Below are 18,545 nucleotides of genomic sequence, written 5' to 3'. Positions count from 1 at the left end.
ACGAGAATGCTAGTTAAAGCAGCAGACCATGGCCTTATCTCTGGCTTATTTCCAGAGGTGGAGCTGGGGCACATTATCAGTTTGCAGTATGATATGACACCTTGCTTTTCTTGCAAAATGACCTTGATCAAGCTAGAAATTTTAAATGGTTACTTGCCTCCTCTGTGTTGGTGATGTGCCCAAGAGGCAATCATGTGTGGGCCGGGTATTGATCCGAGGAGGATTAGAACCCTAATAGGGTTTCAGCGTGAAGGCCCATTAAGTGGGGTCTATATAATGAGGGGCAGGGCTGTGGTCGGCCAACACTCTTGCGCCACAAACCCTAGCTGTCGTCGCCCCTCTTCTCCACGCAACCCTAGGCGAGCATGCGGTGCTAGCACACCGATGATCGGCGTTCCCGCCCTGTACGTGTGGACTTTGAGGAGGCGCTGCTGCGTCGCTGTGGTGCTGATCGGCGGGACAAGGAGGAGGAGCTGCGAGACGTGATCTACTTTCTCTTCACCGACGCGCGACTACATTGGGGCGAGCTACCCCAACTCTACTTCCGCTATGATACGCTTCTAGTGGTAATGATCCATGATCATCAGCTTACATGAGATCCTTGTTGGACGTGGTAGATAGCATAGTGTCCCCGTTTCCTCTCACTCTGAGAAGTTGTCGAGCATGAAAATTAACTACTATAAAAGTGACATGATGAACGTGCAGTTATTAGATGAAGATGAAATTGATAATTCTGCTAGACTCTTCGATTGTAAGATTGGGTCTTTTCTTTTCAAATACCTGGGAGTTGCTCTCCACTACTCTAAGCTAAGAAGAGAGGACATCCAACCCATCATGGATAAGATTGTGAAAAGGGTAGCTAGTTAGAGAGGGAAGCTTTTTCCTTATGGAGCAAGGTTGGCCAAGTAAAATTAACTACTATAAAAGTGACATGTTGAACATGCAGTTATTAGATGAAGATGAAATTGATAATTCTGCTAGACTCTTCGATTGTAAGATTGGGTCTTTTCTTTTCAAATACCTGGGAGTTGCTCTCCACTACTCTAAGCTAAGAAGAGAGGACATCCAACCCATCATGGATAAGATTGTGAAAAGGGTAGCTAGTTAGAGAGGGAAGCTTTTTCCTTATGGAGCAAGGTTGACCAAGTTGAAATCTTGCCTAGCCAGCATTCCCATCTACCATATGTCAGTAATTTTCCTAAATGGGCCATAGAGCTCATTGACTCTCAAATGGCTCATTTTCTTTGGAATAATCTCTACCACTAAAAAGCGCTTACTGTCCACGTCTCACCCCGTGGCTCTGCCGGCAGAACCACGAGGTGGGGGGGGTGAGCGCCCATGGACTGACATCTCTACCCTGTCTGCCCAATCAACAAGCACAGTTCGAAATTCAAATCCCTCCGACGTTCCATACAAAACGCGGCGAACTCCTTCCAACCAGCATGCAATATCTCCCCTCTTCCCCACTCCCTCGCATTCCTCGGCACCGCGTCTGCAGCATCACCGCACTGGGCAGGAGGACCTCCACCGCACGGGTGGGAGGACCTCCACCGCACAGGGTGCCATCGTCACCGTATGGCAAGGAGGGGAATCAGTAAGCGTGTGAGCATCAGTAAGTGCTTTTTAGTGGTAGAGATTAGCAACGAAATCAACTCAGTAGCAACAAGAAGGAAGGGAAGCAACTCGGTATCGGTAGCAACAAAATCCCAAAATCCCATACCCAAATCCCAAAATCCCCAAATCCCAAACCCTAAAATTACAAAAAACCGGTGTCAAAGAGCGCCGCCACCGCTAGCCGGTGTCGAAGAGCGCCGCCGCTAGCCGAGTCCAGCGCTGTCACCACCCGCCAGCCACACACGGAGCCGCGAGCAAGCCACCACCATTTGTTTTGCAGCAGGCCCGGTGGCCTCCTTTCTGGCGTGGCAGCACCCTGCGGACGGGTCGGAGGAGTTCTTGAGGCCGATGTGGGCGGACATGGTGGCAGGGGGTAGGGATAGGGTTCGTGGGGGTGCGCGAGGGCGCCGATGTCGAAGAGCGCTGCCGCCAGCCGAGTCCAGCGCTGCTGCCACCCGCCAGCCACGCACGGAGCCGGGAGCGAGCCGCCACCATCTGTTCTGCAGCAGGCCCAGCGGCCTCTCTTCTGCCGTGGCGGCGCCCTGCAGGCGGGTTGGAGGAGTTCTTGAGGCCGATGTGGGCGAACATGGTGGCGGGGGGTAGAGATAGGGATCGTGGGGGCGCGCGAGGGCGCCGATGCGCCGTCGCCGTGCCGCGGGTCTGCGTGGCTGGGAGTGGCCGAGTCAGGTGGTGGGAGGGTAGGGGTAGGGTGTGGTGGGGGAGGATGCCGATGCGTCGTCGCCGTCCCGCCGTGCGCCCGCGCGGCGGGTCTGGGGGATGCGGTGTCCGCCTGGAGGCGGGCGGGGGGATGCGGTGGCCGCCTGGAAACGGGACTGAGGGGGTGTAGTTAGGGTTTTCTTTTGGGCTAAAATGGGCCTTTGCAGGCTAGGCTAACGAGCCGGAGAGGGAGTGGATTTCTGGGCCGACTGATTTTCTATAGCCCTTTTACAATGCAAACTTGTGTTGATATGGCCTTTTTACAATGCAATACAGACATGTTAGGGTAGTGAATTGCCATTTTAATCAATGGAAAATGGGGAGTCAAATGGCAAATGGAGCCTAGCTCAAATATATTACATGGACTTCCTTTGGCTTGCCAACAACTTCTATCTCCTAAACTTGCTGCTTCTGCTCGAAGCCTCCTTGGCCTTCACCTTGCATCGCTGCTGCTGATAAGTCTGACTTACAAAAGCATCCATAACACTTAAGTGTCCGTAACAGGCATAGGTAGAAAAATATATACCCCTTTACCTAGCAAACAGAAATCATTAGCTGATAGTGAAGGTGATCCATCTGCACCACCTCCCAGTAGTGGCATATAAATTTTCTTGGTGGTTCTTATGATAGTGGCTTAGTGCTTGTTTAGTAAGAGTGAAAACCATTTTGGTTGTTAGTACGGTAATGTGGCAAGCTCCCATGGAAGTGGTCATGTCTTCTGTTCTAACCTTATGGGAGTCAAATGGACTTCTTGGCCTAGGGAGAAGATAGTTTTTTTTACATTTTTTTCCATTGATATTTATCGATTGGTTGCTACTAAATCTCTCATGCAGCTTAATTCATCCTTTTTCCATTGATCAGGTTGACTATCGCAAATGGATACATTTGAAACAAGTGGTGATCGCACTCCGTTAGGAGATGTGACAAATATCATCAGTGGTTGCCAGAATTCATCTAATACAAGGCTGCAACTCATTGACCGTAAAGAATGTAAACGAGCAAGGGAACGAGCCCGATATGCGTCAATGTCTCTCGATCAGAGGAATGATAAAAAAAGAAACATCATGAATCCTGGCAAAGACAGAAAGATGATTCATCCAATCATTTTTAGATGGATACTATAGTGTTGAATTTAGAATGACAATACGATACAAATATGTTGCTTGTTTTTATATAATACAGATATGTCCACAACATGTTGTGTAGACAGTGAGGGCATTGAGGAATCACCTAATAAGTTTTAGCCTCAAATCCAAGATGCTAATGAACGTAAGCGGGAAAGAGAAAGAGCCCGATACGCAATGATGTCAGACGAGAAAAAGATGGAAATAAATAAGAAACGTCGTGAAGCCCTAAAAAAATAAAGGTGATGTTTAAAGTTTTTGGAGATACCCTTTCATGGCCCTTTCTTTCTTATACGTTGTAAAATGATCTGTAGATGGAAATGCCGCATTGAACAGTGAGAATGTGGATCTCGATGAAAATAATAATTGGTTGCATAGGAACGAATCATACCAGCCACGACTATGTAATGTTGACAATGAAAACAAGCCCATGCAATTACCAGGTATTGTCATTAAGTTGATTGTTAGTATGAAGCCACCTTGTAATCTTAAATAGTGCATCCCTATGCAGACAATGGAGGCATTTTAGAGCCATCCAGTAATATCTACATGGATCTCAGCACAGGTATCATCGTTTAAGAAAACTAAATTCTGTTTGTAACAAATTGCTGAACATAGTGGAAAAGGAATTGGACACTAAGTGTGTATCATCCTATCAATACCATAGGCCAAAATGATGGTGTATCTCCTACCCCTGTTGATAAGAGTAACCGGTACAAATGAATGACACCAACGGCGAAGAAAGCTAGAAACGAACAGCAGAGGTTGCATAATAAGACGCGGGGGCGGAAGGTGGCCTATAGAGAATCTAAGAAAAGAAATAGAGAGTTGAAAAAGATTGCTCTCAACCAAGAATCTATCACCATGGAAAACCCAAATTACCTTCCAGACTCTACATCCTTTAATGTGGATGGATGTGGTCCTCATGGATCCATATTGACCCATGACTGGACTATTCCTGAGGTGAATGGAGCACCTGTTTACAGCAAGTCAACAAGCGACCAGATACTGAATGTCGAGACCCCTTATATGCATGTATACAAAACTCATAAGCATCATGTCACACATGGAGAAAGATATTCACTATTAGCTCGACGAAATGAAAAATTTGAATCAACCATTGCAAGAAGGGCCAATGTTTCAACTGATGAAATTCATGGCATGACTGAAGATGCCGTTATTGATAATGGTAGTTTCTTTAATTATTTATTATCCATCCTTTCAACAAGTCTAATACATTGTTAACATGCCTCAACTGCACTCTTGTTCTATTTGGTAGGAAGTATCGATCCAAGCCCTCGGGTGGACATACCAAGGCAAACACAACTATCAGTTATTGATCATGGTAATTTAGTTGCTTTTTTAATTAATAGTCCTTTTGATAAGTATAATATAACTTTATTATCTCTCAACTTTGCTCACATTCTATTTAAAAGGATTAACCAATCCAAGTCCTGAAGTTGACATAACAACCTAGACACAACCATCTATTATTGGGGATGGTATTTTCTTTATTTTTTTCACTCGATTCGATATTTGTCAGGAACTCGATACCATTGGTCTTGTATTGACACAAGTGTTCATGATACAACAGATGCCGATGAGGACGTGATATTTGAGGAGGAGGAGGATGAAGAGGATGAGGGATACCTTTTCGTAGGTCAAGGTACTCCAAAAAGCTTTCAACATGCTTTCATATATTGCTTAACACTGTCTAACAAAAGTTTAACTACAATACTTCAAATGAAGAAAACAACGAGGCTGTCGAACTCGAAGATACTCATGATCACTTTGCTTTAATCCCCGACATACCTGATCCGTATGATAAGGTTTATTGTAATGTCCCATCGAACACACACATGCTAAAGCCTGTTGAGAACTGCGAGCACTGCAGTGCAAAGAAGTTTGAGTACGAACCACCGGGATTTTGTTGTCGAAATGGAAAGATTCATCTAACAACTCCGAACACACCAGCCGAGCTCATGAGGCTATGGTCGAGTTCAGATAGTGATGCCAAGCACTTTTGTGCAAACATAAGGTTTTTCAATGGACATTTCTCATTCACTTCTCTGTACCGCCACCTCGATCATATGACCACTGATATGAGGAATGGTGGTGTCTACACGTTTCGTGCCCATGGCCAAATTTACCACAACATACGGTCATTTGGTTTAGATGGTACAGAACCCAAACATCTTGAGCTTTACTTCTACGATGATGATCCTTCTCTTGAACATCGGTATCGCAAGTGCCGTGAAAAGTGCTTAGAAAAGGATAAGGTGGTTGTGGAGAGGTTGGTTAGCATCCTTCATGACAACCCATACTCTGAACATCTTAGGAGTATGGGGCAAGTTGAACACCTTGAGGACTACCATGTGACATTGAACCTAGACCAACGACTCGATCAGAGAATATATAATGTGCCAATCACATCTGAGGTGGCCACTGTTTGGATTGAGGGGAGTGAACATCGAGGTCAGTTCTAGAATAGTGTTGTCCTGCAAGGGAAGGATAGGTCTATACATGGGATCCGATCATATCATAGCTGCTACGACCCTCTATCATACCCCCTATTCTTCCCTAGAGGTGAACTTGGGTGGCACAACATGGTTCCAAAGGTTGGTGTCAATATGGATGAAGTGAACGCTGCTCGTGCGATCAGAAAGGCTCGTGCTGAGGGTAATAATGACGATGATCTAGGTAAATTGTTTTTCTTAATTTCAATAGTATCCATCCTAGGTTGTGATATCATCGTCACTAATATCAAGTTCTGGTATATGTAGGTCTTGCTGGAAATAAATGTGTCTCTGTGCGTGACTACTATTGCTTTAAGTTCCAAACTCGGCTAGGTATATTTAACCCAATACTACACGGCGGTCGTCTCTTCCAACAGTTTACGGTCGACATGTACATCAAGATAGAGAGCTCTCACTTAGACTACATCCGTAACAATCAGTCACAAAATGTATGAGCTATAAATATATTTTCTTCATGTACAAATAGGGTGATCAAAAAGTTTATTTTTAAAGGTGAAGGTCATGTCAACTTGTGATGAAGTTTTTTTTATCCACTAGGTCCGTACCCGTGCGTTACTACGGGCAGAAAAAAAAATCCATCACTCTAATACAAGATGTCCATTGTCAAACTAAATTTAGGTAACATTTGATTCTATAATACTAGGCTATTAGGCAACCTGATTCCACCAAGTTTACCCGTTTCCATCTAAATCTGATGATACTTCACCCATACAAGTAGCTGAGGTATTAAGAGGACCCAACATGGCTGCAGAGGCTACGGTGCAACGACTGAAGGAGAGGAGGCAATGTCACAATTATAGAGGTCCCCTGTGAACCTGAACCAAACAAAATAGGAATGAATTCGTTTGTTCTATAATCACTTGTCATGTCCTAAATAGTTTACACAAATAGCAACTTAAGCAAAATCTCATATTCATTATGGTTCCTCATCAACCAATGGTGTCTTGCTATACCCCCCCCCCCTCTCTCTCTGTCTTTTCAATTTCTTTCGATCAACATCTTGCGACCGGCAACTGGGTGCAGTGTGGGCACCTATACTTCACGACGATAGCATTATTTATTACGATCTTGATTATTTGGACACCAAGGTGGGCAAAAGATTGACATCTACCTTTGATGTTTGTCTGATCGCCAAAAGGAGCCCTGACACCATTGCTTTGTGCCGATTCCATGTAGATAACTTGGTTCATAGAAGATTAAATAGAAATGAACCACAATAAACAAATGATTTCTGTTTGTGCAATAAACAATAGAACAACGTTGAGGCGTAGAATAGGCTTGTGATAGCTACTGTCTTATGGAAATAGTACTGAGATGGAGATCTCAAATAAAATATAATAGAATTTATAGATGCCAGCAAATCCTCTCCGTGGCAAATAGCAAACACGTTCATGCTCACACTCTGGCTCCCCGATGGCGGCACCGCAGCACGCGCAGACAGCCATTTAGGCCGGGTAGACGGCAGCTATTCATTTGGCAATGAAACACGCAACGCCTTTTGACCCTCGAAACTTGCACGACGCCTCCACTCCCCAAGCAGGATAGCAACGGCCTCCTCTTCTTCCCAGCATTTGCAGCTTGCCCACCACTGGTAGCTGCTCTCCTTCCCGGAACCTGCTCGCCCTCAACCAGCCTAGGAGCTTACCGTCGCCCGCACGGCTTGCTCCGACAGCCCAAACCCCATGCACGAAGCCTCCTCCACTCATGAAAATGACACATCCTCGACGTCGCCTCAAGAGCCTAGAGCTTTGCCACTCGCCATTGGCAGTGGGGTACACGTCAGCCATTGCGCCTCAGGCGAGATGGCAGCCAACGCGTGCAAGCCGCAGGCGAAGAGCACTTATCAGGCAAAGAGCACCCATGGCAAATCTCCCAGCGTATCTTCCCCTTCCCAGCGTCCTATTCATCTTCCTGCTCTGCCGCCTCTCCTCTGCTGCCTTGGGCTTGCTACAAGTCGCGTCTTCCCGATCCAAGTTCCAGGCTCCATGAGAGGGCAAATCCGGCTCAGCATCAAGTCCTCTGTCTTTTGTGATGCTTTATAATGAGCTGAGTGGGCTGCCCTCTACCTGAGTTGAAAGTAGATTAAGAAATGTACTCTTGGCAGAAGAGTACTTTGGACATGAGGACTGTCTTTTGTGATGTTTTAGGTGTTTAGAATAGAGAGTCTTTTCCCTCTAGGTGTTTTGGGCAGACTTTGGAGTGACTGCCTTCTGCAAAGGTGTGTCTTTTGAAACTTCAGTGAGGACTGTCATTAGTAATGTTTTAGGCAGCTTGGAGCATTTGGAGAAGTTCTTATTTATCATGTAGTCCTCATTTCTCAAGTGATTCAGAGGTTGTTCCTGTTGAATATCTTAAACTTTTTTTGCTGTGGTGACTAGGCAGTATAATACTGCCTGGGTAATGTTAGCTGGGCTATCTTGTTTGATATAGAGAGGGTTGTGGAGCCTCTATTCATCTTATAATGTTAGCTGGGCTATCTTATCCCTTCATTGATTCTTTAGAAAAATCTGTGTAAGTTCATCAAAATAAAGTCAGCTCTTTCAAAAAAAATGAGAACAAAGATTCTTGATCAATCGATTTCATCATCAGCGATGACTCATCAGCATTGAGCCTAACCTAGGATATCTGAAACTCTGAAAAAAAATCTGTCAATGGACTCGCAATGCCTCACAATGATCACGCAAGACAAGAAAAAAATCATTCAAGAACTTGACTGCAGAGGATTTGTTATAATGGATCTGCATTCCCCTATCTGGCAGAGCATGGCCTCTTTCAATGACTGACAAAAGCAGTTTTGACAAAAAAAAAATTCAGAAACTGGTGGAGCTTTGTAGTCTTCTCTTGCAGAGAGAAGAAACCTAATTGAGTTTCCATGTGACCAAGCTGGTCATGCTGACTATCACTACATGACCAACTTATCTCATCCTCCATTTCACATTTCAGTTTATCCTGTGCTGGACTAAGCTCAACACTAACCCATATCTGAAGCCAATTAGGATGTTCATTATTATATATCAAAATACAGACAATGACCTAGACAGAGATTCAAAAAGAGATGCAATTTTCTGAATTCCTGAATCTGTCTGAAGCTGCTTTCTTTTATCAAAAGAACTCATTAGGTCATGTAAGTGCATCCAAGAGGACTCTACTTCAGGTTTGGCAGCAGTAGTCTGCTCCTGATTAGAGGTGGTGACAAGTGCTGGGATGGGTTAGTTTGGCAGCAATACCTTCCTACACCGTACTGAGATGGAGATCTCAAATAAGATATAATAGAATTTATAGATGCCAGCAAATCCTCTCCGTGGCGAATAGCAAACACGTTCACGCTCATGCTCTGGCTCCTCGATGGCGGCACCGCAGCACGCACAGACATCCATTGGGCCGGGTAGATGGCAGCTATTCATTCAGCAACGAAACACGCAACGCCTTTTGACCCTCGAAACTTGCACGACGCCTCCACTCCCCTGGCAGGATAGCAACGGCCTCCTCTTCTTCCCAGCGTTTGCAGCCTGCCCACCACTGGTAGCTGCTCTCCTTCCCGGAACCTGCTCGCCCTCCACCAGCCTAGGAGCTTACCGTTGCCCGCACGGCTTGCTCCGACAGCCCAAGCCCCATGCACGAAGCCTCCTCCACTCGGGGACCGTTGCGGACGAAGACACTCAGCGGCCGAAGCCGGTGGCTGCAGCGGCCGACGACGACAACAACACGGGACTGAAGCGGATCGAAGAAGGAAAACAGCTGCTGTGGACACACTCGCCGTGCCAGTGGACACGAATCCGCAAGCCACAGGGGCAGCCTGCTACGGCTTGGCGGGAGCTCATATCACTGAATGCAATGTAAGTATTTAAATCCGCCCTCATCAGTTAATTAGATTTGTAACCCATGTAGAGAGCAATCGATCTGCCAATGCTTTGCACCATTCAGCAGCCAAGAAAAGGCCTGCTTTGCATGCCAATGCTTCAATCTCCTCGGCATCACTCCCCCCTGCAAAGTACTTCCAAGCCGTCAACTGAACTTGGCCTTGGTCATTTCGAATAACAACCCCAATTCCTGCTGGTGGAGGCAGCCATCTTCCTGGTACTTTGGATGTAGGCACTCTGTTCTTCCTAAGAGCGTTGCAGACTGCATGCTTGCCTTTCGGATCATAGGTGCTATTGTGTCGGGCAGTACACCAGTTCCTCCCAATACCTGCACAGGAAATTCGGGCAGGACATAGTTCCTCCCAATACGTGTCTAGGATTAGTAAAGGGCTGTCAATGTAGTGACTGCTCCAACATCCTTTGCCTGAGCTCACCAGAACTGCAAACCATTGGAGAGAAGGGGCGCAAGCGGTACTAAATTCTGCCTCTGAAATATTGAGTGGAATCAGTAGTCCATGAAGTACAAATGGTAGATTCATCCTGTCCCTTCAAATATATCCATCTAAATTGGAAGTGTCTTGTCCATCAACGAGTGTCTGAAAGGGTGTGAGTGCATCTCTGAACTTGTTAATCAACAAATATCTGAAAGGCTGCAAGCCTGTAAGTGCATCTCTGAACTTGTCCATCAACGAGTGTCTGAAAGGCTGCATCTCTGAAATTGTTAATCAATCTCCCCTATTTGCAGGACCATTCTGAAACCACATGCACGAGTGTATCAAAATGAGATGCACATGTAACAGCAGCTAATTTAAAGCTTCTATTGGCAGCATTCTTTATTTGAAGCTTCTTGACATAATCATTGGTGTTCAGATGTTGGAAGAGGTGTGCACACTAAAAGTGGTGTCACGTTATAACAAACCTAAGAAGGTGCACACAAATAAGGTTGTCTCACAAGGTACTTATTTCTACGGATACTTAACTGGCATTTTCCTTATTCTACAAAGGTGCTCTACTCCTTGATTGTGCAATGGTTTCATTACAAATTATATTTGCACCAAAGAAGATAAAGATATTATTGAAAAAATTAAATCACAACCACTAAAGAAAGTTTTGGTGCACATCAGTGGTGCATTTTTAACCAGAGAACCTGGAATGTCTCTTTCACAAAACTGCTCACGTGGATGGTGATGTAAGTACATCTATATAATCCCAATCGTGTTTCAAAATTTCCCTATAATCTAATCCGATCCTTATTTTTTGTGCTTGTAATAAACATAGGTAATAAGTGCATACATCAACCTTATTTGGGCTGAAGAGCATCTCCCGAACCGGAAAGGTGGAAAGGTATTCCTAGAGAATACATTCATCTCTAGCATTCTAAAGCGTGATGGTGATATTGATGTGGAGCAAATAAATACTAAGCAAGATACCATTCAGAAAAGGGTGGATAATTATCTAAAGCATGATATGATAAAATTTAATTTCTTACCTATGAATCTCTCTCCCTCTCTCTCTGTCTCATATACATGTACATCATTGGCTAATAATTTAGCGTTTGATTCAGATATTCATTCCAATAAACATAAAGATGTCGTACTGGTACCTAGCAGTAGTCAATGCTCAGGAACGCGAGATACATGTACTTGATTCGCTAAGTGGTGCAATGCACCGAGAAGATCTCAAAAAACAGTAAGTTATTAAAAGTTTTGTACTCTATTTGATTATCTTATCTTTAACTAACTCTATGATTTTGTAGCTAATTGGGCTACAGAGACAAATAAGCATTGTTGCAGGACTGAAAGAGCTTAAAAACCACATGTGGAAGGACCTTCAAGTTGCAGAATGGCCTATTATAGAGAAAATCACAAGGCCAATGCAGACAGATGGGTACATTACATATCATTAATAGATTAATTACCTTTTCCTATGATAATTATTGTATCGTAATGAAGTTCTTTTTACCCATGTAGCTCATCGTGCGGTTTGTTCAAGATAAACTACATAGAATATTGGACAGGAATAGAGCTATCTGACAGTCTAACTCAGGTATATATCTTGTGTAGGAATGACAACATTTAATTATTTTCTTATCTGTATATATATCATCTGAACTGTAATCCTTATTACTACTGGGCAGGATGATATGAAAAACTTTAGACTAAAATTAATTGCCACTTTGTGGGACTCAGAACTAAATACAAGGAACGGCTGCCTAGATTCTGAGCATGATGACAGTGAGAGAGGGAGTTCTGATGAAATTGAAATTATAGATAGGCGTGCCAAAATATGCAAAAGGAACAAATCAGATGTACTTTACACTAGCAGCACGACGATGAACAAAGAGGAGCTAATAGCCATGCTTCAAAACTATATCAAGTCAATGACTGATGCTAATACTTTGGAGTAAGATCCCTCTATTTAAATTACGTATGTATTTAAATTTGCGTATGCTTTTAGCAGTGTAACTAATTTTTATGTTATCATACCATAGGATTTTTAGGCAGAAATTAGCTTTCATCTTGCAAGAGACGAAAGCACGTGCTCTTTCCATTCGTAGCATACCGCTGGGAGAACAAGAGTTAAGGGATGAAATTTGGGAATATGTCATGTCAATTGATCATGATGAGGCTTTAAAGTGAGCTACAATTTTTCTGTACTACATATGATTTTTCTGTAAGAGTAATAAATCAGTTGTTTTGTTTCATCTCACTTAGGATGGAATTGGTTGTTTTACAGGAAAGAATGGGTGCTAAGCCTCAAGCCTTACCCGATTGCCTTATCTCTCAAGAAAATTCAAGAAACCCAATGGTCTCGTCGATCTGCCCCATGTTGGGCACCAACAGTCCATGTTTTTACCGCCAGCCTACCTAGAGATACCCTAAGGTAGGAGACTATTTGGTGAGAGATTGCCAGATCTGGAACTTGAAGGTAAAAGCGAGAACACAAGATACGGATTTAGACAGGTTCGGATCGCCAGAATAGCATAATACCCTGCATCCTGTTTGGGGTGTTGTATATTGCGCGCTGCGCTTGGGTGTTGTGTTGCCCTAGTTAGGCTTGAGTTGATTCTGCCGATCTAGGTACCCCTGCCCTCTTTTATATACTCCAGGGGGTAGGGTTTATAGTCGGTTACAAGGTAGGAGTTCTAGTAGGATTATAGGGTAGAGTCCTAGTAGGATTATAAAGAAATCCTAGTATGAGACCGTCTTCTTCCTCTCTACGAGTAGCTTTCTTGCAGGTACCTGGGGATTTATCCCTGACAATAATGACATTTTCGAGATAGCTTGGTGGTTTCAATCAGCCTCATGGCCAATCAAGAGCTTGACGCTAAGAATAAATGCCAGTATAATTCAATGCATCGGTTAGTTATGCTCAGTTTGTCGCCGAGCTGTTAGCGCTGTCTTTGTTAAATCCGATTCGACTAATGGTGATGATAGATTTAGTCTAATTAAATATGTGCATTTAATTATGAGATTTTTATTTCTTAATCTTGCTTCATCATAGAATCAGCTTTAATGCTGATGCGTGGCTATATGTATCGGACGTTCTAGCATATACGTTCTTGGAACCATTCGGAACTCCAGCCGATGCGTTCTCTGTTGTTTTACGGATTAAATTTCTTTTCCCTTATCAATTCAAATTGATTGGCACGTCCTGAACCTGATTTGCAGGACCTGCACTAGAGATAAGGAGAGCTCTCAGGCCTTAGCGTGTGTGATTCACCGTCCGATTTTTGCGGCAATCCGCATAACCGACCAATCATCTTCCATGTTCGTTTGTGAGCCCTAGAATGTGAATCTGAATCTTCCCTTCAATCCTTCCAGTGTGTTCCCGATTCGTTAGCTGCGTGGTTGGGTTACTAATATCCCTTCAATTTCCAATTTCCTCTTGGGGTTCAACTAAACCCTCCTCTTTGTTTCCTAGGCTAGGATTATTCCCATCCCAAGAGAAGTCATCTATGTATTCAGCATGGAAAGGTCGCAGCCATAAAATGTGATAATTCCTATTTACCTCGGGATGGTGGCCGTGCTGAACAAACACAAATTTATATTAGGAGCCTTTGCGTAACTCATAATGCAAAATTTAGGAATACAAGTCTGTCTGACTGTTCTGATGATTTTTTTTGGTCTGAAGAACCACACTTGCAGTGGTCAGTGGTTGAAGAGGAAGGAGCGAGGACTTGATCAGAGATGAATGCTCCGGATTGCTATGGCGCTTTGTTGTGCCCGAGGGCACGAAGAAGTAAGTACTTGCAACATGAATGCTATTATCGATGATCGTTGCCCTGTTTGTTATGCCTTGTTTCTTACTTCTCTATAAAGTGTGAACTATGATGCTTAGCCTATCGGTGCTCTCACTTTTACGAATTTGCTCGGGCGCTCACTTACTCGTAGGTTTTGGTTCTCATACTGATAATCATCTTTCAGGGTGTCGCATGAGAGGGACACAAAGATCGTGAATGCTGCCTCATTCACTATCGAGCGTGAGGACGACACCATTGGCAACATTGTCCGCATATGAGTATAGTTTTTCTTGTTTCCCTTAGTGTCATCTTCTTTTATATTTTGTATGTATGATGCTCTTATGGTTGTAAAATTTGCAGGCAGCTGCACAGAGACCCAAATGTGCTCTTTGCTGGCTATAAGCTCCCTCACCCACTTCTGTACAAGATCATCACGAGGGTAGGGTACATATTCTTTTTTTTGCTATTTATTTTGTTTGATTGGCTTATTCAGCTGGTCACTAATTTTATGTTGCGTGGACAGATCCATACTACCAGCCAGTCTTCCCCAACACAGGCCTACACCCAGGCAACCAAAGATCTAGACAAGGAGCTTGAGTACCTTATGCAAGCTTTTGAGGTATGTTTCTGATGTATCCACTAGAATTCTTAGTAACTTTTCCTGTAATGCACCCTTTCTGTCATGGAGTAAGTAGTAAGGGGAAAATGAGAAGCAACAGTTTGACTTGATTCTACTGGATATAAAATAAGGTGCCTTCTACTTCTGTTGATGTAAATTTTATGGGAACTTCTTTGATATGATGACCATTGTCTTTTAGATGTGGTGACTGTTTGACCTTGCATATTTAGTAAACAATTTTATAATCTGTTATACTATTTGAACCAGCCATGCCATGTGATTTACCTGATTGTTTGGATGCTATAAATATTCAGCATCATTATATCTTGCTGGATGTTCTGAAGAAAGAATTTGGGTCTATGCATACCCTGAATTCTGACTGCATACTGTTACCCTGTCCTTTTGAAAATACAGCTCCTGAGAGGATCATGGAACCCCTTGTTTTGTATTTAGAATATAAAGAAATGCCAAACATGAACTAGAGATGTCAAATACATACATCATGTGTGGCTTCTTTCCATAGAAGATGCTCATGTGTGGCTGCCTTCCATAGAATTTGCTTACTCATTCTACCGAACTCTTATTATACCTAAGTTCATTCTGATTTTTTTCCTTTCCAAAGGAGTGTTTCATTACCTTTATTTATCCTGTTAACATGTACAGCTTGACTTGTTAAGTTAGTGGTGGGGGGGAGGGGGGTGGGGGTTGGGGCGGGGGACTTTTTTTGGTGAATTTTTTCGAAGTACAGATGACTTAAGTAGAGCACAAAAGCCTTGGACGTCCATTTTCTTATTGGTGTTGGAGTATTTCACAACCACATGTTTACCTTAATAAAAAACATTAGCGACAGTGTGGCATGTCAATATGTGTAGTTCTGTTCATGATGCGTCTACTATTGATTTTGTGTTGCTTACTTTATACTACTTTCTAAAACAAAGCATTTGATGAAAATCTGAATGGGTAGCTGAAACTTTTGGTGCGGCATTACTCTTCAGAACATTAGAAAAGTGGCGGTGTTTCTGTTAGGTACACTCCTAGGCGGTTGATACAATACTTTGGATCACTAATGAAATCTCTGTAGAATTAAAAAAATAATAAATTAGTATTCAGATTCATCTGTACAAATCCTATTTCTCAGCATACAGTTACTCTTCGGTTAGAAAAGTATGGATCACTACAGAAGCGGATAGAACATATACATAATATAGTATATCCACATATTTTCAAGCTTCATTATGCATCTAGCTATTGCATTTGTTGCTAGTAGAAGTTACCTTCCTAGACCTCCGTATGACTACTTGATGTCTGCTGATTCTACAAGATAGTGAAAATCTGATGATAGGACTGTGCTCCTTGTTTAGGATTTTTATGTGTCCTGTAATTTGAGGACAATGTCAGCTTTGTTCTGTAATTTGAGGATTTTTCTTTGCATTCATGTTAAAAGTAATAGACATGGTATGCAAAAATGCATTAGTTGATATAAATTTGATGTTGCCTGGTGTTATGATCCTAGAATCATTATGGCAAAATCGTCGGGTGGATAGCCAGGCGTCAGCTGCTAGAGGAGGGATTGATTAGAACATATTGGAAAGCTTAGAATAATTATTCATTGCTTGATTGTAAAGGGTGCCAGCCATGTGCCTTATGTAGACCTAACTCTAACGACTTGACAAACAAAGTCTAGATAAGATAAGAACCTAACAAAAAATAAATATCCTAGGTACTCTATCCTGATCTCTAGCTGCAGGCACACGGCTAATGCTTGCGTGCGTGAACAGTAATACCTGCACATAACACTTGGCCATTTTGAACTATTTTACAAAGAAAAGTATGAAGCATTCATGTTAATTTTGACTAGTCTTGTTTTCAAATTTTTTTGGGTGAACACAAAATGTCTGAAGTGGCACCTGCATTGGGCTGGATTTGGCTATTGGTGTTGAAGCATTTGAGGAGTACATATTTGCAATACAAACATCAGGATGAGAAAACCAAAGAGTTCCATGCCAATTATTTGTTGTTTTATTTTTTATGCTTCTTCTGCTAAGTTTGTAATGCTAAGGAAAAGCCTTAAGCCTTCGAAAACAAAGAATTTGAGCAACAGCTGATGGAATTCTGAAGGCTGAAACTTTTGATTCGCGTTGCTCTTCAGAATCCTGACGATGTGGTGTTCTTCCCGCTCTTGAGCAACTTTAATAATGTTACAGAGCAGCATATAAAATACTTGGACCACTAATGGTATCTCCGTATAATTATAAATAGCAGCATTCTGATGCATCGGCACAGATTTTGTTTCTACATCAGTTATGTTATACAGTTACTTGGTTAGGAAAGTACTTTTTTTTTTTAAATTACCCCTTTTGAGTGCTCAACAATCCAGTCTGCGTCGAAGAGGATGATCCCTATACTCTGACATTCTAACTTTCTTTTTTCAGGATGAGAAGAACAGGTGTGAGCCGAGGCTTTAGCTGGCCGAAATGGAAGGCTCGAAGATTGGGTAAATGATGACGTCAGACTACTCCCTGAAGGCCTGAACTACCAGGATGGAGTACCTTGTCTATCCTTGAACGTGTGTTAAGACTCCAAGATCTCTTGCTGATTCTGCTATTATCATCTTGTCGCCTGTGTTTGGACCATTAAGCTAGCCAGGTATGCAAGCCGCAAGGTTTTTCTTTCCTCGCTCGTGGTCATACACGGGGTTGGCCAAGGCAACACATTTGCTCCTGCTGATATCTTTCGGCCTTGGCCATGTGCACGCTTGCATTCATTTTGGCCCAGGCAAAACTGTGGGCCGAAGTGTAGCTGCCTGCTCCTACTGTGGCCCGCCTGCACTGCTGTCTTTGAGGCCCGTACAGGGCTCGACACTTTTTGCACCGCGTGACTGAGTCATTTGCTGCCTGCTAAAACTTCTTTCAGATTCGCACTAGAATACTCGGCGCGGCCTTGCCGCGCCCTCCTTGGAGTGGGCCAGTTTATTGCTTTTGTGATTTATCTCTAACCCTTCTATACATGATTTAAAGATGTACTAAAGTTGTATATCGTGATTAACATTACTAATATTTACAACAAAAGCTTAGCTGCAGAGTAGTAGATAATCCATTTCGATATGCGAGGATATTGTGAGCTAAGCTATCAGTAGTTTTTTTCTTACAGCAAAACCATAATCAGGAGTTCAATTATTATCATTCTGTCGGCTATCCAGATTCAAGTGGTGTACCTAAATTTGGCAATACGTTTTATATGTACTGTTTTGCAGAAGCACTACTATTAGTGTAATCAAAACAAATGTGAGGTCCGAGTAACTGTACAACTAATTCTTAGACCTAATTGGATTGCTATTTGATCTTGCACAAGGGATTTTGCAAGAATACTTAGGAGCGTGAGCATACTTTGAAGTGTACAGTTTTAGCAGTACAGTGTTGCATTTAAGTACTGTGGTAATATCGAAGGTTATTTTAATTTAGAGATTGAAGAGATTCACATAATTGGTAATTGAAGAATTATCTGGTAGATAGAATTGATTCATGATTGTATATAGGAAGATAAAACTGCTATGCTGCCTTTCAAAAAATTGGCATTGCTTGCTCAGGAATACGCCGGTGGCATGCCCGTTTTCGGCTGTCTGCCTCTACAGCACGGACGCGAAACGTGCAGCCATTGAGCGGCACGGCATGAGGATCAAGGCTAGTAGCAGCAGCTGCAGTCAAATGCAATGAACCGGTGGAGCCGCGATCCTCGAACTTGACTCCTCCAGTGCGACGGTCTTTGCGTGCCTAGCTATTTCTTTCTCGGTTCATCCCACAAGCAACATATTTTTTGAAAAGACCACAAGCA

At 43.0% G+C, this 18,545-nt stretch overlaps 1 protein-coding gene and 2 long non-coding RNA genes across 3 annotated transcripts; all 3 read left to right on the top strand.

The window, feature by feature from the left end:
* The first annotated feature begins 10,354 nt into the window (after positions 1-10,354).
* Positions 10,355-11,171, top strand: LOC112898871. Its single transcript, XR_003229940.1, has 3 exons — positions 10,355-10,512; positions 10,598-10,807; positions 11,131-11,171. It is a non-coding gene; the product is annotated as an uncharacterized LOC112898871 (long non-coding RNA).
* Positions 11,172-12,191: 1,020 nt separating this feature from the next.
* LOC112901433 lies at positions 12,192-12,867 on the top strand. Its single transcript, XR_003230280.1, has 3 exons — positions 12,192-12,255; positions 12,344-12,487; positions 12,589-12,867. It is a non-coding gene; the product is annotated as an uncharacterized LOC112901433 (long non-coding RNA).
* A 1,094-nt stretch (positions 12,868-13,961) lies between these two features.
* On the top strand, positions 13,962-17,432 carry LOC112901432 (DNA-directed RNA polymerases II, IV and V subunit 11-like). The gene is made up of 5 exons (XM_025970349.1): positions 13,962-14,094; positions 14,280-14,373; positions 14,456-14,534; positions 14,619-14,714; positions 17,147-17,432. Exons 2-5 carry the CDS (start codon positions 14,312-14,314, stop codon positions 17,177-17,179), a joined length of 270 nt encoding a protein of 89 aa, XP_025826134.1. The 5' UTR covers positions 13,962-14,094; positions 14,280-14,311; the 3' UTR covers positions 17,180-17,432.
* Positions 17,433-18,545: the final 1,113 nt, after the last annotated feature.

The sequence above is a fragment of the Panicum hallii genome, chromosome 7 (genome assembly GCF_002211085.1).
Source record: "Panicum hallii strain FIL2 chromosome 7, PHallii_v3.1, whole genome shotgun sequence".
Taxonomy (NCBI): Eukaryota; Viridiplantae; Streptophyta; class Magnoliopsida; order Poales; family Poaceae; genus Panicum; species Panicum hallii.
Note: the sequence above shows the minus strand (reverse complement) of the source record. Positions and strands in the feature narration are given on the sequence as shown.